The sequence below is a fragment of the Hoplias malabaricus genome, unplaced genomic scaffold (genome assembly GCF_029633855.1).
Source record: "Hoplias malabaricus isolate fHopMal1 unplaced genomic scaffold, fHopMal1.hap1 scaffold_55, whole genome shotgun sequence".
NCBI lineage: Eukaryota > Metazoa > Chordata > Actinopteri > Characiformes > Erythrinidae > Hoplias > Hoplias malabaricus.
In genome coordinates this window covers 96,605-122,038 of record NW_027101036.1, presented here as the reverse complement: position 1 = coordinate 122,038, position 25,434 = coordinate 96,605, and the positions used below count along the sequence as shown (strand labels likewise).

The 25,434-nt window shown below is 46.1% G+C and overlaps 1 protein-coding gene across 1 annotated transcript; it reads right to left on the bottom strand.

Moving 5' to 3' along the window:
- Positions 1-1,996: 1,996 nt before the first annotated feature.
- On the bottom strand, positions 1,997-20,022 carry LOC136684306 (phosphoribosyl pyrophosphate synthase-associated protein 1-like). Its single transcript, XM_066659128.1, has 9 exons — positions 19,976-20,022; positions 19,512-19,578; positions 13,419-13,591; positions 11,233-11,348; positions 10,356-10,411; positions 9,004-9,149; positions 4,239-4,309; positions 3,633-3,779; positions 1,997-3,284 (listed from the first exon to the last, which is right to left on the bottom strand). The coding sequence occupies exons 2-9, from the start codon at positions 19,517-19,519 to the stop codon at positions 3,126-3,128; spliced, it is 876 nt and encodes a 291-aa protein (XP_066515225.1). The 5' UTR covers positions 19,520-19,578; positions 19,976-20,022; the 3' UTR covers positions 1,997-3,125.
- Between the last annotated feature and the right edge of the window lie 5,412 nt (positions 20,023-25,434).

The window sequence follows — 25,434 nt, the reverse complement described above, 5'->3', positions numbered from 1 at the left end:
CTGCACGCTCTTCTCTCACCACCCCACACACAGCCTCAGGTAAGTGTTTCTGCTCAGGAGAACTAAGGCATTAAGGGTTTACAGCGTCTAAACACTTTTAAACTCTCAGTAAAAACAGCGGAACCGAGTTCTCGAAGCCCTGCTGTTTCTCGGTGACCTGCGGTTTGGACAGAAGCCTGTTCCCGCGGGCGGCGGAGACCACGGCCACTCTCTCTCTCTCTCTCTCTCTCTGTGACAGCGCTGCAGTCTTGGCTTCTGAAAATTATAACTACAATGTAATTTAGAATCTTACAAAGATAACTGTGCAGTGACGGTGTGTATTTTCAGTGTGAAGTTGTAAATAACACTTTTCTTTTTCTCGTGATGCTCACAGACAGCTCCTCGGCGTGGTACAGACTTCTTCTCCTCTCCTGGGCTCGGCCCCTGGACTTGGTCGAAGCTCCACAGCGGCTCAAACAAAACCTGCGGAGTTTAGAACAAGTACAGGGTCCGAGACGCAGCAGACGGCTCTCGCAGCGAAGCTGGAAATAATACAAACCCCACAGCGCTGTGTCACCGAGGAACATTCGGCTCATCTACCGCTTCAGTAACTGACTGAGTTCGAAGGCTAAATGTCAGGGTTATTTAAAAAAAAAGACTGTATTATTAGATAATGGTTCCCTAGGTGGCATTAAATAGCACCCCCTTGTGTAGCAGTGAGTGAGTCGTTTCAAGCTGAAATGAGCTTCATTCTGCTGCTATTTTTCCCAGTAATTGATTGTGGAGATGTTGTTTACACTCATTACAGTGTTTCTAACTCTGTGCTCTTCATGAAAAAACAGCTTCGCCCTCATTGACTTCACGTCGATTGATTCATTGGTGTGTTTTCATTTAGAAATCTATACTTCGTTTATTACCTTCTTCTTTACGTCATTTTATTCATAACAACAACAAATGAGATTTTGCTTACGCAACTTATATCATTGGATAGTTTTAAAGACATTTTTCAGACGGTGGAACTGGGGGAAAGCGACGTTGATTGTTGATTTACGTTTGTTACGTTGTTTGAAACATTTTACGTCTTGGCGAGGACTCTTCTTTTCCACCGCATGTGTCCGGCTCTACTCGGCTCCACACGGCTCTGCTCGCTTAAAGCTCAACGCTCTTCCACTGGCAGGGCTGGTAGGTAACGTAGCAAAACCCTGTCTCCCAGGAAACGCTGGTTTTGAAAACCACAACATCGTAAGCAGTAAAGTTAGGCACTGTTTACTCATCGTTACTCATCGCTCCGCCCCCAGTTCACTTTCACTGGAAATGTGTCGGCCATCGGCCCGAGGAGCATTTAAACCTCTTCAAAGCACCTCGAGGTAAAGTTACGAGCTGCCGTTGTGAGTGCGATAAAAATAAACGAGAAATCTGCTGTAATTTAAGAGATTTTACAAGCGGCGAGTTTGTGCTGAATTTGAATGAGCTCTGCATTTCCTGGTGATTGACATGGCTCTGGCCGATCAGAGCTCTGCAGGGTTTACACCACACCATTTAGTACCTACTCGGCCCAGTTGGAACGCTGGGACTGAAAACGTACTCGGTTCCAGGGACCAGTGGAAAGGTAAAAGAGCCGTGCCGAGTCGAGTCGTGTAGGGTTCCAAACAGTGTAAAAGCACCATAAGGTCAATGGAGCTGAGAGTGTAACACAAGGTGGTGGTTTTAATGTAATGGCTGATCCGTGTTCGCCAGTTCCATGGGGTGGCTCGCATCTATAAACAGGATCAAACCGCTCTGTATGAATCAGTTTGCGCTCCACATCCCAGCCACTAGATGTCAGTGGATGACAGAAGATGACAGATGGCTCCTTTAAGGACAGAGGGAAACGTCCTACAATGTGACCTCACTTTTTATTATTTTATTTATCTGCAGCTTTTTGCTGGCCACACTTTCTCACGTGTATTAAAAATGTAACAGGTTTCTCCTAGCGGCCAATCGGCACGTGCCAGGAGAGCGATCTTACGTGATGAATAAACTGAAACGAACACAGTTGTGGGTCGTAGTGTTGTTGTCGTCGTCACTTTGTCAGACTCCTTTATTTAGAGAACCACATACAGTGAGACTGTTATCATTATTTAGTAAGAAAGAAGAATACCGTGGTACTTTGTGGATTGTGAGAACAGGAAAGGACCAGGTGAGATTATAGCAGAGTTGTGGATTCGTCCATTTTCTCGGTTCATTGGTCAAACGTCGTGTCAGAGGATGGAGAGAGGATAGAGGAGAGCGCTGAGAGGCCGTACGTTACTGATGCTGTATTAATGGGTGGGTGATGTTTTTTTTTTTTTTCAGAAAGCAAGAAGGGAATCCTTCCAGATCTTTCTGCAATAGAACGGTGACAGAGTGAATATATCACTGTAACACCATAGCTTCACTCATTAATAAACAGCAGGACTCGGACTGGGGCGGTGTTGATGTCTCTGGGTGAGCACTGGGTGGACGATATGTCACTATTTCTTCTCGTTATCTCAATACAATCACACTACACTTCACTGTTTCAGAGTGCGCTGGGGTTATATATCGATTATTTCCAGATTACAGGATTGTTCTACGGCAAATACAAGCTTTTTTTAAACGACACGTATGCGGTCTTTTAGTAAACAGGTAGCTTAATCGTGATAATCATTATATAAAATAGCTCTAAACATCGCGATATAATTTCTTGTCCATATCGTCCAGCCCTAGCTCGGGGTGCTGCTGTAACTCTCCTCCTCTTTGGTCCTCATCTGAGGCATATGCCAAGTCCGATGAACTGATAATTACATCGCGGCGAGGTTACAGCTTAAAATGTAATTCTAGAAATGCATTCCCGGCGGAGGGATACGTGCAGGGTGTTGTGTGGTAAAGTAGTCCCCCAAGAAAATGTGTTTTTTTTGTTGTTTTTGTTTTGTTTACCCTCAGACTCATCACTATTTCCCCATCGAGGGACAGCGAGCGTGAGCTTCCTGGAGAGGAGCGCTTTAATACTGCCATGCTTTTTAAGAAAATGGGTCCGAGGTTTGTAACCCGTCTATAAACACATTCCCAAGTTTGACGTCCTTCCTCCGGACCTCAGAGCGCCACGAGAGAAGACCCCAAGACCGGCCCCGGATCGGCGCGAAGCTCTAGTCGTCCACGGTGATGTTGCGGAACAGATAAGCCATGGATTCTCCGTTGTGGATGCGGCGGATCGCCTCCGCTAAAATCATACTGACGTCCACCGTCTTGATCTTGGGACACTGCAGCTTCTGGACCTCGTGGGGGACAGTGTTGGTCACGACGACCTGAGGGAGACAAGCAGGAGCTGAGCAAAGAGGACGGAGACACTCAGTGTCAGGTCGGACGCTAGGGTGGATTCCTGATACCTGACAAACTCTGGGTGCTTTTCCTTTCATTCTCTTTTTTTGCATTTTTTCCCTCTTCCCTCATTCACTCTCTCCTTTCGTCTCTCTCACTATCTCTTTCTCTCCCACAATCTCATTCTTTCCATATCTCTCTCCCTAAATCACTCTTTCACCCACTAACTCTCTGTATCTCTCTTTCTCTCCCACACTCTCTAGTTCTCTCAATCTCTTATTCTTTCTATATGTATCTCTCTCTCTCTCTTCATCTCCCTCTAGTCTCTCTCTCACCTCGTCTATAGCCGACTCCTCTATGAGGCGAGGGGCATCCGCAGACAGGAGGCCGTGAGTGGCCATGATGTAGATCTTGTACGCTCCTCTCTCCTTCAGGATCTCGGCCGCCGCCACGAAGTCCGCCACGTCATCGATGATGTCATCCTAGAAACAGGTGAGAAACAGGTGAGAAACACTGAAACATCTACATATTTATGTATTTCCAGGTGGGACGAGAACCCTGATCTATCATCTCCCCCTAGTGGAGCCCCACTGCAGTTACAGCGTTCTAAAGAACATCGCTGCAGCTGCAGTTTTCTAGAAGAGTGAAGAACTAATCACTGTTGACCAATCAGAGCAATCCTCATCACATGACTACTGTGGTAATGAGCAGGGTTCAAATGAACTACAAAAATAAAGTGGCTTTATGGAACATTACTTCAAATGTAAATACGTCAGGAAACAAAAACTGTGCACAACAAACTGAATTAAATAAAAGAGTGGTATTTCAGTGAGTTCTCTGTGGAGGGCGTGTTATTTCCGTGTGGACACACCACCTCCAGAGCAGCGCTGTTCAAACGGTGGCACAGGAGTGTATGCTCAAAGCAGAGGAACTTCACTTACGATGATGATGGCGATTCTGCCCCCAACGTCTCCGACGACCGTGATGGGCGGCTTCTCCTTGGCCATCATCACTGCGTGGGGACAGGAGGAATGTTAGAGTTCACATTTAATTGGTGGATTCCACAGCTTTGATCACAGTGATCAGTTTTAAAACACACACTCATTGCTGCTCAACTCCTTCCAGTTTTAAACGACGCCTCAGTTAAAGGGTTAATGTTTGTAAATGAGCTTCAAACCAATCACAGTGTTGTTCGTTGTATGCTGCAAGTGTCCTGACCATTCCCAGCTCCAGGGTGAGTGCGGTTGGGGGGTGGGGAAATCAAACATTAGATACACTGCAATTCTCTCTCTGTTTAAAGCAATCTCCAGCAGGGGGCACTGTTAGCACAAAGCTGTGTGTGCCCATCATTTAAAGAAGACATCACAGTTATGTAGCTCACTATTCATTCATTCAAACAATCACTCACACACCTGTGGACAGTTTCACACACACACGCAGACACAGGGAGAACACACCACACTCCTCACAGACAGTAACCAGGAGGAAACCCACGCAGACACAGAGAGAACACACCACACTCCTCACAGACAGTCACCCGGAGGAAACCCACACAGACACAGAGAGAACACACCACACTCCTCACAGACAGTCACCCAGGGGAAACCCACGCATACACAGGGAGAACACACCACACTCCTCACAGACAGTCACCCGGAGGAAACCCACGCAGACACAGGAAGAACACACCACACTCCTCACAGACAGTCACCTGGAAGAAACCCACGCAGACACAGGGAGAACACACCACACTCCTCACAGACAGTCACCCAGAGGAAACCCACGCATACACAGGGAGAACACACCACACTCCTCACAGACAGTCACCCGGAGGAAACCCACGCATACACAGGGAGAACACACCACACTCCTCACAGACAGTCACCCGGAGGAAACCCACGCAGACACAGGAAGAACACACCACACTCCTCACAGACAGTCACCTGGAAGAAACCCACGCAGACACAGGGAGAACACACCACACTCCTCACAGACAGTCACCCAGAGGAAACCCACGCATACACAGGAAGAACACACCACACTCCTCACAGACAGTCACCTGGAAGAAACCCACGCATACACAGGGAGAACACACCACACTCCTCACAGACAGTCACCAGGACCCCGAGCCCCTGCAGCAATCTGGAATTGGACACTCCAACCCCTTTACTGTAGTGTAAATGCAGCACTTAAACTGTCCATATCAGTGCTAATAAAAACAGTGTGGACTGACTGTAGTAAACAGGGAGCGTGACTGGATTACTGGGTCGCAGTAGAGAGGAGAGCAGATATGAATGCATGAATATGGGCAGCAATCAACTCAAATAAACCAGGGATTCCTCATCAAGCCATGCCATAAATAAATAAATAATCAACACAACACACCACACCACCTGCATGCCCTCAATCTCAGGCCCTGGGTTAGGATCAGAAACACAATCTCAGAAGGTTAGAGTCAAGAAAACAATCAGAAGAGCGCAGGTTACAGGGGACAAGCCTTATTTCAGGAAGGACTCGGGACTCGGATCAGGCCGAGAACATCCAGAACAGACTGAACATATTATTAAAAAAGCTGCAGAAATCACAGACACAGCGCTGTTGTTTTCTCTGTTGTTAATGAAGAGCGTGATTAGAAAACGGCTGCAGGGAAAAGATGATGCGGAAGCTTTATCAGCGTCTCTGCAGATGGGCTACGAACAAAAACAGCCTCGCGATATTAAAAGCCCCACATCCTCCGAAGCTTTTAATATCTTTATAGAAATAAGGCTTTCATTCTCACACTTTGGGAAACGTCAGATATAAACATTTAATCACGTCCAGGTTCATACGAGGGCTTCCTGAATCTCTCTGTAAGAGGCAGGGACCACCTGATCTCCACTCATGAGGATAGAAGAGACCCGAGGGAAGGCATCAGCCAGGTGCTGTTAAAATTACAGCTTCAAGATCACTGTGATGCTCCTCAGAGCTGTAACTGGGAGAAGAAGGCCCATGACCTTGCTACTCCAGGCTCAGCACCGCAGAAACAGCACTATGTACACGTAGGGGCTGGTAGGAACGTATGCAGACAGCCTGTAACTGCAGAACTACGACGTGCTCCTGCATTGCCAGTGAAACGGACAGAGTGTAGAAGCAAGGAGACGGTTTTTAAGTTGTGGCCGACTGATGTGCATCACACAGCCTTTCCTTGATGTGTCCCAGCTCTGAAATGTCAAAGGGGCTCGAATGCCTCCGCCAGGCTCCAATCATTTCCTAAAAAGGTCTGTCCCCAGACTGCAGCGTCTCTGGCCAGCGTCCAGTCGGACTCTCACTCAAGCCTTTGATGCTGAGACTAAAAGGCACCTTTTGAAAGCCCACCAGAGCGAGCAGAAGAGCCCCAGCCTTTCACTGTCTGTTTAAAAATTTAGGAGCATCTTGCCTTCGGTCAAATGTAAGAAAATCCTGCGCTGGTCTGGCGCTTTGTTTCCTGTGGGTGTGTTGTTGTTGCGACGCTGTGCAAAAGTGTAAGGCTCCTGAGAAAATTAGATTTGAAAAAGCTATTTATCGGAGAACGAAGTGTTAATTGCTCAAAAGGAACAAACAAAAAAAAGAGAGAGAGAGAGCACGAGACACAGAGAGAAAGAGAGACAGAGACAGAGAGAGAGGAGAGACAGAGAGAGAGTGACAGAGAGAGAGCACGAGACACAGAGAGAGAGAGAGAGCACGAGACAGAGAGAGAGACAGAGAGCGTGAGAGACAGAGAGAGAGAAACAGAGAGAGACAGAGCGAGAGACAGAGACAGAGAGAGCGAGACACAGAGAGAGAGAAAGAGATACAGAGACAGAGACACAGAGAGAGAGACAGAGAGAGCGTGAGAGACTGAGAGCGTGAGAGACAGAGAGAGAGAAACAGAGCAAGAGACAGAGAGACACAGAGAGAGACACAGACAGAGAGAGAGACACAGACAGAGAGAGACACAGACAGAGACAAAGAGAGAGAGACAGAGACAAAGAGAGAGAGAGAGACAGAGACAGAGAGAGAGAGACAGAGAGACAGAGAGAGCGAGGAAGGTAGGTAGGTGTTGGTTTAACCCTTTCCACATCTCTCCTAGTGACACTCCAGTATTATTTGTCGCTATCGTCCAGCCCCTAGTTTTTAGTGGTTAATAAATACTTCATTACGTTAAATCAAGTGAGTTGTTGATTTCACAAATCCATATGATAAAGAGAACATCAGGAAACACACTTTGTCCTTCACTCGCTCACAACACAGACACTACTTTTTTTTTTTTTTAGAATAAAATCATTTTGCTGGATTTATCTTTGTTTTTATTGTATTTATATATAATTCTAATTAAGCACAGTGCTTATAGAGAAGATCAATTATTTTAATAATAATAATCTTAGGTGCCTAAGGCTTTTACACAGTCCTGTATCTACTCCAACACACACCACACCCTCTGACGACAGACAGAATCCAGCTGGTGAACACTGTACGTGTATCTGATTTACAAAAGCTGAGGTGAGAGTGAAAGCCCTAGGAGCGCAGCGCAGGTCAGTGCACATGCAGCAGAGCGATCGCAGGACAGCGCACAGAGAAGCACAGCACAGAGGAGTGGAAACGGCCGCCGTACTTGGAAGCTCGATGCCTGGAAACGCAGCTTGGTGCCGCCCTGTATCGCCAACAAATAAAGGACTGGTTAGAAAGCACATTAAAAACATACAGCCAGTGCACCACTCTCAGGACTCAATAAGCCCCGCCCACAAATGCAAATGATGTTAAAAATCCTAGCGACTAGTGGCTAGAAGTGTACACAAAGACTAAATAACCTCCTGGACTCTAGTTTACAGATGGCTGTGGCATCACCCTCAGTCTCCCCAAGAATGCATTTGGAGGCGGAGCATAGACAGGACGACTCTGTATCGTTTGCATACGGATTAAGGGCTTCTGGTAAGTCCAGGTGTGGAGCAAAGACAAAGACATGTCAAGACAGCAGACTGTTCGCATGGCTTCAGCAGCGAGGGTTAACTGGTGAGGCTTTAGTTCCCTGGGTTTTTCTTTTTTTATTTTAAACAAAGTGTTTAATAACGACCTAAACTCTCATGCTTAGGCTCAGGAAACACCTTACTGTAGGAGCAAACACAGTGGGCATTAGGGCCAGGGGTATCCTCCACTGCTTCAGAAGTGCGGACCGTGCCGTAAACACACCTCCATTAGAGCCAATGAAATTAAACAGAGCTCGATCCTGAAACATCACCCGGGCTTCGCTTTAATCTCACAGAGGTTTAATGGCCTCCTGGGAAGCACATCAGAGTCGGAGACAGAATACAGCACCCAACACTAGCATTCGCTGACCCTGGACCAGTTACAATAAATAAATAAATATTTCAGCACGGTTCTTTACTGTGTGAACGTTTGATGATGAATGGACCAATAGAAACTGGGTAGAATAAATAATAAGATACATTTATATATAAACAACCATAATGTTGAATGAAAATAAAAGGCTTCTGACTGTTTTATTCGTTATCGTTTTATATAAAGTGAGAACTGGTTTATGCTCCACAGAGTGGGTCCCCCATAGGAGGAGAGCCATACAGGGTACGGAATCTCTGATAAGTCCTAGCCATTAGGTGTCAGTGCAACGGTCATTTTATAAGTTGAACCACTGGAGAAAATGGCTCTGTGTGTGTGTGTGTGTGTGTGTGTGTACGCATGTGTGCGCCTCACAGGGGAGCTCCAGGCCCGGGGGTCCACAGGAGGGCCTAAAAGCCGGCGGGGAGTGACGACCGTCTGCCATATCTGACTCCGCGCACTGAGCCTCGCCGTGCATCACCGCCAAACCCAACCTCAACCTCTCAGCGTACGACTGAGCCCTGAGAGAGAGAGAGTTAAAGAAAGAGTGAGAGAGAAAGAAAGAAAGACAGAAAGAGTTAGAGAGAGAGAGAAAGAAGAGAGAGAGTTAGAAAAAGAAAGAGTTAGAGAAAGAAAGAGTTAGAGAAAGAGAGAAAGTTAGAGAAAGAGAGAAAGAGAAAGAAAGAGTAAGAGAAAGAGTTAGAGAAAGAGAGAGAGTTAGAGAGAGTTAGAGAAAGAGAGAGAGAAAGAGAGTTAGAGAAAGAGTTAGAGAAAGAGAGAGAGTTAGAGAGAGTTAGAGAAAGAGAGAGTTAGAGAAAGAGTTAGAGAAAGAGAGAGTTAGAGAAAGAGAGAGAGAAAGAGAGTTAGAGAAAGAGAGAGTTAGAGAAAGAGTTAGAGAAAGAGAGAGAGTTAGAGAGAGTTAGAGAAAGAGAGAGAGAAAGAGAGTTAGAGAAAGAGAGAGTTAGAGAAAGAGTTAGAGAAAGAGAGAGAGTTAGAGAGAGTTAGAGAAAGAGAGAGAGAAAGAGAGTTAGAGAAAGAGAGAGAGAAAGAGGGAAAGAGAGATAGAGAAAGAGAGAGTTAGAGAAAGAGTTAGAGAAAGAGAGAGAGAGAAAGAAAGAGAGATATAGATAGAGTTAGAGAAAGAGAGAAAGAGTGAGAGAGAGAAAGAAAGAGAAAGAGTTAGAGAAAGAGAGAGAGTTAGAGAAAGAGTGAGAGAGAGAGAAAGAAAGAGTTAGAGAAAGAGTTAGAGAAAGAGAGAGAAAGAGAGTTAGAGAAAGAGAACGAAAGAGTTAGAGAGAAAGAGTAAGAGAAAGTTAGCGAAAGAGAGAGAGAAAAAGTTAGAGAAAGAGAGAGAGAAAAAGTTAGAGAAAGAGAGAGAGAAAGAGTTAGAGAAAGAGAGAGAGAAAGAGTTAGAGAAAGAGAGAGAGAAAGAAGCAGTGATGCAATCAGAAGGGAACAAAGTAAAATGAAGCAAAAACAAGGAGGAAAGAAAGACGTGTGGGGGACAGAAAGAGAACATGAAAAAAAGAGACAGAAAAACAGGGATAGAACAAGAAGAAAAAAGAAAGACGATGTGACAAATATAACTGACTTTTGAGTTGAAAATTGTGTTTAAAAGTAATAGCTTCCTTTAGTTAACTTCCACAATCCCCCCCCTGCCCCTCAAACCAGAGCAGAACCACATTCGTCCGCAGCGCAGCGGTGGACCCTCGCCTGCCTGTGTTTACCTCTTAGCAGCCGAGGGGGATTTAGCCACTATTACAGCGTTTCTGTAGTCCGGGATCTGAGGAGGAGAACAACAGGGTTCTTACAACAAAACAATCCACAAAGCAGCAGAAAACTCTCGGCTGTTTCCCACCACACAATCCTAATCACCTCAGACCGGGGGGCGGAGGAGTAAACACACGGCCCTGAGAATGTAAATCTAATCATCTGCCTCTGTGCCCCACGGCTGAGGGAGGAATATACGCCCATTTAGAGCTGGACAATAAAACAATACAAATATATATAAATAACTCAATTCAAAATGATTCAATAACAATCAGATGACTTTAAACACATTTTCAATATTTTAATAAACATTAGGTCAAGTATCTGTTTCTTCTGTGGCTTTTACATAGTTCCTATCGATATCAGGAGATATGAGGTTTTCTTCCCACACACACACACACACACACACACACACACACACACACACACACACACACACAGCCAGCCGGCAGTCATCCTCAGTGCCCTAGGAGCAGTTGTGCATTGGGGTCTTGCTCAAGGGCACCTCGGCTCTGAATGTTGAGGGAGGAGACAGTGCTGTCCTTTCACCCCCCGCCCCCCCCAATCGTTCCCTTTAGGCCACAGCTGTCCCCATGCAATAACACATCAGCCTTAAAGGCACAATGACAGTAAATGCTGTAAAACTGAAAGGGATGAAGAGAAGCTGGAAAATGCAGAATCATCCCCTGAGGGAGAAAATAGCACTCCAGGAAATTGTGGGATATGAGCCCTTTAAAAGATTACAGCTTTTAAGGCACATGCTCTTAGACTCTGCAGGTGGGAAACAGCCTGTGTGTGTTTGTGTGTGTGTGTGTGTGTGTAAAGACACCGTACCTCCTCCTGTATGTACTGCAGGAGAAAGGGAGAGGCTCTCAGGTTGTCCACAGGGAAGTTGAAGAAGCCCTGGATCTCTTTCTGATGCAGGTCCATGGTGATGATGTGGGTCAGACCTGAGAGAAGAACATATATGAGTTACTGAGTGAAGGAGTGTGTTACAAGCCAGGTGTCTTCTGGCATTTTAACAATGGGAAAGTAGTTTCCAAAACAGATACACTCCTTATTAGAGGTCCCTGAGAAGCTTTGGTGCTTCATAACTAAGTCTTTGTTTACATGTGGTATTGTAGTACAGGAAAACATAGCATAGAGCTAATAAACGTAGAGGTAAAAATTAATTCTAGACCAAGAAGACCACTGTTTCACTGAATTAGAGAATCACAGTTATTTATTTACAGAGTGTAACGGTTTAAACAACTTAAAAACAAGACCACTGAACGTGACAAATGCTATCATACCACTGTACTGTACATCTTCACCATACATCCACTTACGATAATATTTCAAGCTAGTGCCTGGCGATATGAACGCAAATCAATATCACGATTAATTGTACATTTAACCAAGATTTCAATTAATCAATGATTTTTTTTATTTCGTTTTTGTATATACTCCCCTTAGCTCACTATCTGTGAGGAGTGTGGTGTGTTCTCCCTGTGTCTGCGTGGGTTTCCTCCAGGTGACTGACTGTGAGAAGTGTGGTGTGTTCTCCCTGTGTCTGCGTGAGTTTCCTCCGGGTGACTGACTGTGAGAAGTGTGGTGTGTTCTCCCTGTGTCTGCGTGAGTTTCCTCCGGGTGACTGTCTGTGAGGAGTGTGGTGTGTTCTCCCTGTGTCTGCGTGAGTTTCCTCCGGGTGAGTGTGAGGAGTGTGGTGTGTTCTCCCTGTGTCTGCGTGGGTTTCCTCCGGGTGACTGACTGTGAGAAGTGTGGTGTGTTCTCCCTGTGTCTGCGTGAGTTTCCTCCGGGTGACTGTCTGTGAGGAGTGCGGTGTGTTCTCCCTGTGTCTGCGTGAGTTTCCTCCGGGTGACTGTCTGTGAGGAGTGTGGTGTGTTCTCTCTGTGTCTGCGTGGGTTTCCTCCGGGTGACTGACTGTGAGAAGTGTGGTGTGTTCTCCCTGTGTCTGCGTGGGTTTCCTCCGGGTGACTGTCTGTGAGGAGTGCGGTGTGTTCTCCCTGTGTCTGCGTGAGTTTCCTCCGGGTGACTGTCTGTGAGGAGTGTGGTGTGTTCTCTCTGTGTCTGCGTGGGTTTCCTCCGGGTGACTGACTGTGAGGAGTGTGGTGTGTTCTCCCTGTGTCTGCGTGGGTTTCCTCCGGGTGACTGTCTGTGAGGAGTGCGGTGTGTTCTCCCTGTGTCTGCGTGAGTTTCCTCCGGGTGACTGTCTGTGAGGAGTGCGGTGTGTTCTCCCTGTGTCTGTGTGGGTTTCCTCCGGGTGAGTGTGAGGAGTGTGGTGTGTTTTCTCTGTGTCGATTAATTAATGATTAATCGTGTTTGTATTTGTGACCCTCACAGTTCAGTGATGAGGCTTGTGCTGTAAATAAGCTCCAGTGTTAAAGGTGGGATATTATTTTTCATGTCGTTGGGAGCTGCTTTTTTGAGCACTGTTTATATTTGGTGTGTGATTGTGCTTTGGCTGAAACTGTTTTTTCTCAGCGTTTACATTTGACTTCTTTTAGTTCAGTGGCGTCTTAATTAAAGTCATAACACAACATGTCTAAACCACAGCTGTGTTTTTCTTTGGTACGAGCTCGAGTCGCTCGGTCGGCCTCAGTGTTTAGGTTCTCCTCCATATGGCAGATAGGGGGCAGTATGGTTTTAAAGGAATAGTTCATGAACACAATGGGAATGTCAATTTCAGCCCTATTTCAAGCTAATACAATACACAACTTTGGCCAACCGTGGCTTTAGCTTTAGTTCCGTTCTGGCCTTTTAATATGGAATGGATTAATATCAGCAATAAAAAAGTTTTAAAAAATCAGTTTCAGCTTCATCCTCTTTCCCACAACAAATGTTGAACACTGAGGCAGAAGAATAAAGCGGAGTGTGGATGTGAATGAAGTCACGAGTCGTATTCAAACATCCGTTAGGACGCAGTTAATATACGCACTTTATTAGAGTGAGTCTGAGCCGTGAATCGAAGTCCGGGTGTTTAGGACGGGAGCTGTCTGTTTAATAAGAGCTTTCCCTACCAGCTTTAGCGAGCATGGAGGCCAGGAGCTTGCAGACGATGGACCCCCTCTTCCTCATCTTACACTGTTTACTGTAGGGGAAGTACGGGATGACTCCGATGATGTTCTTAGCGCAGGACGTCTTCAGAGCGTACGCCATCACCAGCAGCTCCATGATCGCCGTGTTCACGTCTCTGAGGGGGCGGAGACAAAAGAGATCAGATACTTTTAGACAGAGGCTGAACAAACAGAAACATATGTGACCAAAAGTTTCTGGACACACTCATTTACTCTTTTGTTGCAGCAAACCACTTCTCCTCTCCTGGGAAGGCTTTACGCAACATGTTGGAACACTGCTGTGAGGGTTTGATGGCATTCAGCCATGAGAGCTTTGTGAGGTCAGGTACTGGGAGCTGCATGATTAGTTCTGGAACACAAGCACCAGTCCAAAACCATTCCAGCTCAGTGCTGACAGGCTTTAAACACTGGCACCTTCCAGACACCGGGCATGGAGACCTTAGGCTCATGTGCATCCAATTTAACTTCATGTGTTTCTATAGGTCCAACTGTGTGCTCACCACTGAATGTGGCTTCCCTTCCATGGTGCGTCTACAAACGACTGGACGTATAGTTCATAAATACTGTGTGTGTGGAGCTGATTCAGCTCAGAATCTCAGTCCATATAAGGCCAGGGAGGACTGTGTGAATGAGGCACATCTGCAGAATCAATTTCCTGCTTTAAAATAGAATTAACCCCTTTTTTTTTTTAAAGCACAACAACTGATTCATATCTCAATCTTTATTTCAGCTTTTTAAAATCCAATTTCTAAAAGCAGACAGGATCCAAAGCGTCCGGACCTGAACCTATGGTTCTGTCTGGATCTGTGACTACGTAGTGCACTTCTCAGATAATCAAACTAATAATAGGGAAAGAGAATAAGGAGAAACACCTTTATTGACCTCCTTGGGTAAATCCCCTCTCTGCATTTGACGCATCCATGACAGTGAACACACAAACACACACTACTAGTGAGCAATTCTTCACTCTCACTAGTGGCAATGAATACACACACCGCCGGAGCAGGGGGCTCAGACCACCTTAGCACCCAGAGTTCAGTTTGGGGGTTAGGGGCCTTGCCGGTCCCGGGAACAGAACCCCCGAAGTCTCTTTCTCCTCATTGTGCCACACTGTGGGATCCTTTACTGTGCATCTGAGCGCTGTGAGACTCTCTGTGTGTGTGAGACAAATGTATCCATCTTTCCTGTTTACATTAGCACTGTGCTCTGAAACCAGCAAAACACCCCCCTCCCCAAAAAAAGCATGTGATTGCAACCCATGGAGTAATAACTCCTCTGGTTATTAAGTGATTCCTCTAAGGGTTAACGCTACGGTCTCAGTGTGACCCGCTGTGTCTGACCCACACAGAGACGCCTCCGCAGTTTGCTGAGAGCTTTTCAGACTCTGCACTGGGTCTTTACCCTCAGATTATACCCCACTATCATTAAGCTATTGCCATAATAATTATATTCCACTTTACCTCAGAGCTTCTACAGAGTGGGAGGATGTTCAGGACCTCCTCCAGGGAGCGTTCAGTATTCAAAACGGTATGAAAATCAAGCTTCAGAAAGTCAGAGTAACTCTAAACGCTTCAGGATTAAACGGTTCACTGCTGACACTGGAGCTTTCATGGAGCTGGTAACAAACTCAGCGCTCAAACTCGTCTCATGTGGCCATCTCACTTTATACACACACACACACCGAAAAACATATACACACAGTAACACACACACACACACACCAAAAAACATACACACAGTAACACACACACACACACACCAAAAAACATATACACACAGTAACACACACACACTCACACCAAAAAACATATACACACAGTAACACACACACACCAAAAACATACACACACAGTAACACACACACACACACCGAAAAACATATACACACAGTAACACACACACACACACACTGAAAAACATATACACACAGTAACACACACACACACACTGAAAAACATATACACACAGTAACACACACACACACACACTGAAAAACATATACACACAGTAACACACACACACACACACTGAAAAACATATACACACAGTAACACACACACACACACACTGAAAAACATATACACACAGTAACACACACACACACACACTGAAAAACATATACACACAGTAACACACACACACACACTGAAAAACATATACACACAGTAACACACACACACTGAAAAACATATACACACAGTAACACACACACACACACTGAAAAACATATACACACAGTAACACACACACACACACTGAAAAACATATACACACAGTAACACACACACACACACACACACACACACCAAAAAACATACACACAGTAACACACACACACACACCGAAAAACATATACACACAGTAACACACACACACACACCAAAAAACATATACACACAGTAACACACACACACACACCGAAAAACATATACACACAGTAACACACACACACACACTGAAAAACATATACACACAGTAACACACACACACACACTGAAAAACATATACACACAGTAACACACACACACACACACTGAAAAACATATACACACAGTAACACACACACACACACACACACACACCGAAAAACATATACACACAGTAACACACACACACACACCGAAAAACATATACACACAGTAACACACACACACACACCAAAAAACATATACACACAGTAACACACACACACACACACCGAAAAACATATACACACAGTAACACACACACACACACCGAAAAACATATACACACAGTAACACACACACACACACTGAAAAACATATACACACAGTAACACACACACACACACTGAAAAACATATACACACAGTAACACACACACACACACTGAAAAACATATACACACAGTAACACACACACACACACACACTGAAAAACATATACACTCAGTAACACACACACACACACTGAAAAACATATACACACAGTAACACACACACACACACTGAAAAACATATACACACAGTAACACACACACACACACACACACACACACACACACACACACACACCAAAAAACATACACACAGTAACACACACACACCTAAAAACATATACACTCAGTAACACACACACACACACTGAAAAACATATACACACAGTAACACACACACACACACTGAAAAACATATACACACAGTAACACACACACACACACACACACACACACACACACACACACACACCAAAAAACATACACACAGTAACACACACACACCTAAAAACATATACACACAGTAACACAAACACCTTTTAATCAAACCCACATATTTTAAATATCTAAAAAAGTCATTTTATTTAAAAAATATTAAGTGGCTTTCTCAGCTTGTGTGTGTGTGTGCGTGTGTGTGTGTGTGTGTGTGTGTGCGTGTGTCCTGCTTGACCTATCACCAGCATTTGATACGGTCAACTACCACATCTTACTAAACAAACTTACTGACATGGGCTTCAAGAACAATGCACTCTCCTGGTTTGAGTCTTATCTCAATGGACGATCCTTCAGTGTGTCATGGCTTGGACAAACATCAGCGCGACACCACCTCACCACAGGTGTGCCCCAAGGCTCAGTGCTGGGTCCCCTCCTCTTTGCCTTGTACACCCCCTCTCTAGGCCCAATCATACATTCGCACGGCTTCTCCTAACTCGAACCTCTGACTGTCTCTCTGACATATCTACATGGATGAAGGAACATCACCTCCAATTGAATTTATCCAAAACTGAACTACTGGTCCTCCCAGCCAAGCAAGCTATTCTCCACAACATCGGCATCAAGCTAGAGTCCCTATCAGTGGCTCCCACCAAGGTTGTAAGAAACCTGGGTGTCATGGTTGATGACCAGCTGACCTTCGCAGATCACGTTACCGCTGTAGCTCCATCGTGCCGCTTCTCCCTATTCAACATTCAACAAGGAAGATTAGGCCGTACCTAACTCAACATGCAACACAGCTCCTGACAGGTCTTCCGGCCTGTGCTGTGAGACCGCTACAGATGATCCAGAATGCTGCAGCACGCCTAAAAGAGCACATGTCACGCCCCTATTAGCTGAGCTGCATTGGCTACCCTTAGCTGCTCGCATCAAATTTAAGTCACTAATGATGGCCTTCAGAGTATTCACTGGTTCTGCTCCCATCTACCTCAATAGACTCTTAAAACCATACGTTAGCGCCCGCCCTCTCCGTTCCTCAAAGGAGCGCCTACTAACACGACCCACCCCCCGTACAGGTCAGTCGAGGCTAGTCTCATCTCTGGCACCACGCCGGTGGAACGAGTTTCCAAGCACCATCAGAGCAACAGGAACCCTCTCTGCATTCAAGAAATCATTGAAAACCCAGCTCTTCCGAGAGTATCTCTTGCACTGAAAGTCTTTCTTTAATGCACTTATTACTTCCTGCATATTGCACTTAATGTAAGGTATGTTGTATAATTTGTGCTGTAGTTCGAATGTTAGATCCTCTTTTGTAAGTCGCTTTGGATAAAAGCGTCTGCCAAATGCATAAATGTAAATGTGTGTGTGTGTGTGTGTGTGTACGCACACGGGTGACTAACTTGCTGTTGAGTTTGGGGATGGCCCCTTATAATACATAAATAAAACATATCATTGTTATATTTTACTTTGTAGCAGCTGGTGTGTCCCAACCAGACTGGTAGAGCGCGCACACACACGAGAGAGAGAGAGAGAGAGAGAGAGAGAGAGAGAGAGAGAGAGAGAGAGTGTTATGGTGTGGTTTTGAATGCAGCAGCTCTGAAACACAGCTGTGTAACGACGGGAGGAACCTGATCTAAAGATAACCGTCCCTGTTCGTCTGGCCCGGTTAGAATCACACCTTCACACAATCATAAATCCCCAAACAACACGACAGACCTGTTTTTATTGCCATCATCTTCCTATCACCTCCAGAACCTGTACGGCTTTTATATAACAGCGAGGAACTGAAGATTAGCCTGTTGCTGCTCAGACTGAAGGGGCCTCTGTATTAAGGTCAATGGCTTAGAAACGTACTGAGGCCCCATGAACAAGCCAAAGCCTTTAATACACCACAATACTACCAACAAACACAGTGCTGGCAACAAATGAGTTAATAAAGAACATACACACGCTGGGGGTGTGGTGTGGTGACCAGGCCTGGACACACTGAGGGTTAACACATGACACTTTTCCACTGCACTGTACCTACTCATCTCTATCCTACTAGGCTTTTTGCTTTTTCTGTTTTTAGCTGGAAGCGGGTTCTTGTTTAGTGGCTGTTCTCTCGTGGTTCAGAGCGAGTCGAGTAGGGACTAAACCGTGGCGTGTAAACCTTGCAGAGCGCTGATCGTCCAAAGAGAGTCGTCACTCTACGCCACGCAGCGCAGACGACCAGCACCAACTCTCCATCTGTAAAATCTCCAGCTGCAGCAGAGATCACGTTTGTTTTTATCCGACTCACGACGGCAGCTCGTAAAATGACGCCGTGGTCTTTTGAAGAGGTTCAAACGCTCCTTGGATCGGTGGCCGACGAAAGAATCCAGCGAGAGCCGGACGCTGCAACAAGGAAGGAACAAACTCTACTGATCTGTCTGAACTGATGACGGAGCTGTGTTCAGTCCCAAACAACAACAACACGCCAATACACCACGAGTAAACACCGCTTAACGTTACCACCGCCGTTGTTGTGGTTTCCAAAGACCACTGTTCCCCTTAGAGACGGGGTTAGAGACGACACCAGATACATTTCAGGGGGGAGCTGTGGGAGTGGAAAAGTGACCAGGGACAAATCAGAGAGTAGAGTCCAGTAGAGACCATGCAGTGGAAAAGCACCAAGAGTTCACAACTTCACTGCGACCCAGACACTTTCCAGAGTTCACCCAGAAGAGCTGTATGTGTGAACGCAAACACCCACATCATTACAGTACACAGTCCGGGGGCATGTCCGACCTGGGACCTCAGTTTTCATTGTTCATGTGTCTTCAGAATCGGCTTAAAAAAAAAGTGAAGCAGAAACAGGAGCTCTCTCTCTCTCTCTCTCTCTCTCACCTGGGCATGGTCTGGATGATGAAGATGTCCTGTCCTCTCACCGACTCCTTCACGTCCACTCGGGTCTCTGTTAAACAACAACAACAGGTTACATCGACATAAAACGGGGACGATGTCTACACTTTAGAACAGTCGTCACATTCACACAACACAACAGAACAGTAGTTTGGGATAAAGCAGTTGTTTTTGTGCTCTGTGTGTGTGTGTGTGTGTGTGTGTGTGTGAGAGAGAGAGACAGACACAGGTCGTTTGGCTGAGTGGTTACACACCACGTAGGAAAGCAGTGTTCAAACCGTGCACAAGGAAGCGCTCAGAGTTTTTAACACCACAATCCCAACTGTGCCACTCCGGTTCCAAACCTGTGTCAGTTTGATATCTCCTCTCACTGCAGGCGAAACTACACTTTATCTACGATTTATCACACATCCCTAAAGTAAGGAAACACCTTCAGCTCCTCGGCTCACCTCTGTTTGACGCCTGATACACAACCGACTTCCCCAGCTCCACACCCAGCCGCCTGCGGAGGAACAGAGGACAAACCACACTTTAAAAACACAAAGTCTGTGTGTGTCAATCAGTTAAACCACAAATGAACAGACACTGAGACTGAAGTCTCGTATTAAAGCTCTGTTTGACTGTGGATAAAGATACAGCCGTGTCTTACTATTGAGTGTGATTTATAAATAAACAAATAAAAAGCCTGACATTTCATTTCATTTAATTCGTGACACGTTAAAATAATAATAATAGTTTTTCCATATTGTCCGAGTCCCACAGGTACCAGATTACCTGTCGCCTTCGTCCTAATGTAAAACACCTGGTGGAGGAGGGGCCAGGGAACGTGGGAGAAGGGTGAGAGAGACAGACTCTCACATGACCTCTAAAGACTAATCCGGTTCTCTCTGCTGTTTCATTTTGGGTTATTAGGCCGGTTATGAACCCAGCTCCTATCTCTGGTGTCCTCTGTCTAACAGCTTGCAGTGATGTGTAAACGTATCTGCCCATAGGTACAAGCCCACTGTCCCAGTACCACTTAGACCTGTCACAGTAGCATCATTAATGACTGCGTGGGTTTCCTCCGGGTGACTGTCTGTGAGGAGTGTGGTGTGTTCTCCCTGTGTCTGCGTGGGTTTCCTCCAGGTGACTGTCTGTGAGGAGTGTGGTGTGTTCTCCCTGTGTCTGCGTGGGTTTCCTCCGGGTGACTGTCTGTGAGGAGTGTGGTGTGTTCTCTCTGTGTCTGCGTGGGTTTCCTCCGGGTGACTGTCTGTGAGGAGTGTGGTGTGTTCTCCCTGTGTCTGCGTGGGTTTCCTCCGGGTGACTGTCTGTGAGGAGTGTGGTGTGTTCTCTCTGTGTCTGCGTGGGTTTCCTCCGGGTGACTGTCTGTGAGGAGTGTGGTGTGTTCTCCCTGTGTCTGCGTGGGTTTCCTCCGGGTGACTGTCTGTGAGGAGTGTGGTGTGTTCTCCCTGTGTCTGCGTGGGTTTCCTCCGGGTGACTGTCTGTGAGGAGTGTGGTGTGTTCTCCCTGTGTCTGCGTGGGTTTCCTCCGGGTGACTGTCTGTGAGGAGTGTGGTGTGTTCTCTCTGTGTCTGCGTGGGTTTCCTCCGGGTGACTGTCTGTGAGGAGTGTGGTGTGTTCTCCCTGTGTCTGCGTGGGTTTCCTCCGGGTGACTGTCTGTGAGGAGTGTGGTGTGTTCTCTCTGTGTCTGCGTGGGTTTCCTCCGGGTGACTGTCTGTGAGGAGTGTGGTGTGTTCTCCCTGTGTCTGCGTGGGTTTCCTCCGGGTGACTGTCTGTGAGGAGTGTGGTGTGTTCTCTCTGTGTCTGCGTGGGTTTCCTCCGGGCTTCACCCAAGAGAGAGAAGTCCCTCCCAAAACTCAACTCTAAAAATTCAGGCTCTGGTGCCCCTTTGGGCATGTGGTGGTGTGGGTTTGTAAGAACAGGGGGTCTGGAACCCACGCTGTAACTTTGGTGGCTTTTGCATTTCAATCATGACCCCTCTCTGAAATTAAAACACACACACACACACAGTAAGAAGCCACACACATACGCACACACACAACAACTGGTTTCTTGTTTCAGTGATAAGTCATCAGGGCAGGGCAGGGCAGAAAAAAAAAGAAAGCACAGACTAAACAGTTTAAGCTGGTTCTCCCGGATCAACCAGAGGACTTCAGCTTGATTCACAGGAGACAAGAGACTCGGGATCAGTTCTGAGACTCAAGCTGGGGCTAATAAATCAATGCATGTTTAATATAGAGAAGAGAAAACAGTAGAAGAGTTGGACAAACCCTAGCAGATATAAATCATGATCACAGCACTGTGTAGAACAGGAACACACTCGAGCTATTCACTACTGTGTAAAGTACTGTGTAAATGGGTGCGAGGGTGAAAGTGACTGGGTGAGTGTGTGACTGTCCACAGGTGTGTCTCAGCACATTTTTCATACACTTTAAAGCCATTCAAAACACACTCCATTTCCCCAACAGCTTTTTTTAATGTATTCCTCCATTTCTTCAAACATTCATTCATTCATTCATTCATTCATGTCCATGACAGATACGTAAATACATCTTTGTTGCTGTGGGTCTCTCAGTGGCGCAGGTCTTCGGTTTGTTGATTCCAAACACATTTCTTTGCAGTAATCTCTCCTTCTCAGTAAGTGCCACTTCTGCCTGCAACACTGTGCTACAGCCACACTTCAGAGTCTGCTCAAAGCCACAGTAATATCTGCAGTCAGCACGGCTGAGAAGCCCCTCTGTTGACAGACCCTGGGGGGGATATATAGCAGTGAACCGGTCTGGACCACCTCCTCTCAGCCCGGGGTCCTACAACAACTCTCAGACTGAGAGAAGGCACAGAAATAAAGCGGGGAAATGAAGTGACGCCTACTGAGTGAGATCTAGATCAGTGTCAGCTCTGCCTCAATTAAACCCACACAGATGTTTTTACTGGAAACAGCTGTCGAAGACTTCGGCACCTCATGTAAAACAATCTCAAATGATTTGGTCTGCAATCTGTTCTCTTTCTTCTCTGTTTTTACTCTGTTTTTCTTAACGAACAGTCTGTGACCTGCTTTGCTCCAAACCCCACAGCAGAGTCCTCCCCCTGTGTAAAGAGCCCTGTTCCTTTAAATGATAATGAGCCGCTCGCTGTTCACCCCGACCCCGAGCGCACAGCAGTGAGGAGCGAGGAGCAGAAGCTCTGGTTTTTAGCCGTTTTCACTCTGTTCTCTTTCTTCTCCGTTTTTACTCAGTGCTCTTATTTCTCCGCGCTCGTTGTGTCTGTTTCGCTGAGTTTAACCGCGTCTTTGCGCTCTCACATAAACACGGGTTCAGCGCTGTGATTGGACAGACTCAGACGAGGGGGCGGGGTCATTCTAAAGTCTCTGCACTTGACGTCAGAAGCGGAGCAGAATTAGAACGACTCGTTTAATACCGTGTTTTTTTGACTCTGGCAGCGCTCAGAAAACTGACTGGAGGTCTTGTTTCACAGTGTGTGGGTTGGTGGACTCCAGATCGAAACATTAATGTGCACATGCACAGATTTTCTTCTTTAAAGAAATGAATAATGAAAAATCCCAAAACTATGTGATCAAACATTGGAAGCGTTCGGGCCGAACAGGGGTGGTGTTCTGTTAAAGGAATGACATGAGAAATGGTGTTTACTGTGAGCCGAGGCAAAAATGAACAAGGTTTTTTTTAAAAAGGCTGCCTTTGACGTTTAAGCCCCTCGGAATAAAGGCAGGATTCGTTCGCTTTTATTTTCACAAACATCAGGATCCTACATCGGCCTCATCGGGCCCCTACCCTCTACACACTGTCCAGGTCAGGGGCCACTGACTGACCGCTATTCCAGTCCATAATATTCTCCTTATAGCACACATCTGCTCAGTGTTGTCCTCTGATCTGTCCCATCAGCTCAGACAGGAGCTGGATATTATAAGATCAGCCTGTTTGTGCTGGTACTTGCTCTCTCTGTGTGTGTGTGTGTGTGTGTGTGTGTGTTTCAGTGCGATATTAAACAGTGTTGATGGACTGTCCAGGACTGTGGTGTCTATGCTGCAAAGAAAGAAGGTCACAGCACATTTCTTCACCAACAAAATGATACTGAAGTTATTATGAAGAGATTATTATCCTCAACTGCTTTTCCACCCGTTTTCCAGTGTGACCAGGTTACTCCTCTGTTCTCAGGTTCAGCAACTAGATTTAATTTTGAATTCTTTTCCTGTTTGTTTGACAAAGTCACACTTCTTACTTTAAGTTTCATCTGAAGAATTTGATTATTCATTCATTCATCGGGCACAAAGGGGGTAGCACACCCTGGAGGAGGCGCCAGTCCTTCACAGGGCGACACACACTCACATATTTACCCACGCAGACACAGGGAGAACACACCACACTCCTCACAGTCACCCGGAGAAAACCCATGCAGACACAGAGAGAACACACCACACTCCTCACAGACAGTCACCCGGAGCGGTTAATTAGTTCATTATTAATTCAATAATGGTATCAGAAAGGTATTGACCGATATGCAATTTTTATGTATCATATCATAAGTAAAAAGTCAGATCGATGTATCCCTAATGGAAAATGCACTGGCCGACTGTTGGTGTTTTATATTTTCAGAGAAGTGCCAAAAGAAGACAAGCAAGCGGAATAAACACAAATTCTTTCTGCATTTCACAGTGAGAGCTCCACAGTTCTGCTACATCAGCTCCAACACAACTGACTCAGGTCCGCCCTGATTGCCCCGTCTGTGCTGAGCTGAGTCAGGGGTGGAGGGGCAGCGGAGTGACACCAGCATTCAGCCACAAAAAGGTCAGGTACTGACTGCGAGGCAGATATCCTCAGGACCCACAGCTCCAGAAACATCCACAGCCACTGAACATGTCTACGGCGCTAAAACTGAGGTGTGGGTGTGGTTTTATGTCCCCAGACACAGCCACAAGTCATTTTTACTTGACGAAGTTAAAGCCTCTGTTTACCCCTTATTCGGTGCATGGCCGCAATAAATGTGAGAGTCTGGAGTCCACCAACCCACACACTGTGAAACAAGACCTCCCAGTCAATTTTCTGTGTGCTGTCCAAGCCAAAAAACTAGTCATTCTTATTCTGCTCTGCTTCTGATGTCAAGTGCAGAGACTTTAGAATGGCCCCGCCCCCTCAACTAGGTCTGTCCAATCACAGCGTTGGACCCACGTTTGTGAGAGCACAAAGACGAGGTTAAACTCAGCAAAACAGACACAACGAGCGCGGAGAAATAAGAGCACTGAGTAAAAACAGAGAAGAAAGAGAACTGAGTGAAAACGGCTAAAAACCAGAGCTTCTGCTCCTCGCTCCTCACTGCTGTGCGCTCGGGGTCGGGGTGAACAGCGAGCGGCTCATTATCATTTAAAGGAACAGGGCTCTTTACACAGGGGGAGGACTCTGCTGTGGGGTTTGGAGCAAAGCAGGTCACAGACTGTTCGTTAAGAAAAACAGAGTAAAAACAGAGAAGAAAGAGAACAGATTGCAGACCAAATCATTTGAGATTGTTTTACATGAGGTGCCGAAGTCTTCGACAGCTGTTTCCAGTAAAAACATCTGTGTGGGTTTAATTGAGGCAGAGCTGACACTGATCTAGATCTCACTCAGTAGGCGTCACTTCATTTCCCCGCTTTATTTCTGTGCCTTCTCTCAGTCTGAGAGTTGTTGTAGGACCCCGGGCTGAGAGGAGGTGGTCCAGACCGGTTCACTGCTATATATCCCCCCCAGGGTCTGTCAACAGAGGGGCTTCTCAGCCGTGCTGACTGCAGATATTACTGTGGCTTTGAGCAGACTCTGAAGTGTGGCTGTAGCACAGTGTTGCAGGCAGAAGTGGCACTTACTGAGAAGTACTGGATGGAGCTCCAACACGCCAGTGAACATCAGCTGCTCCATAGGAGA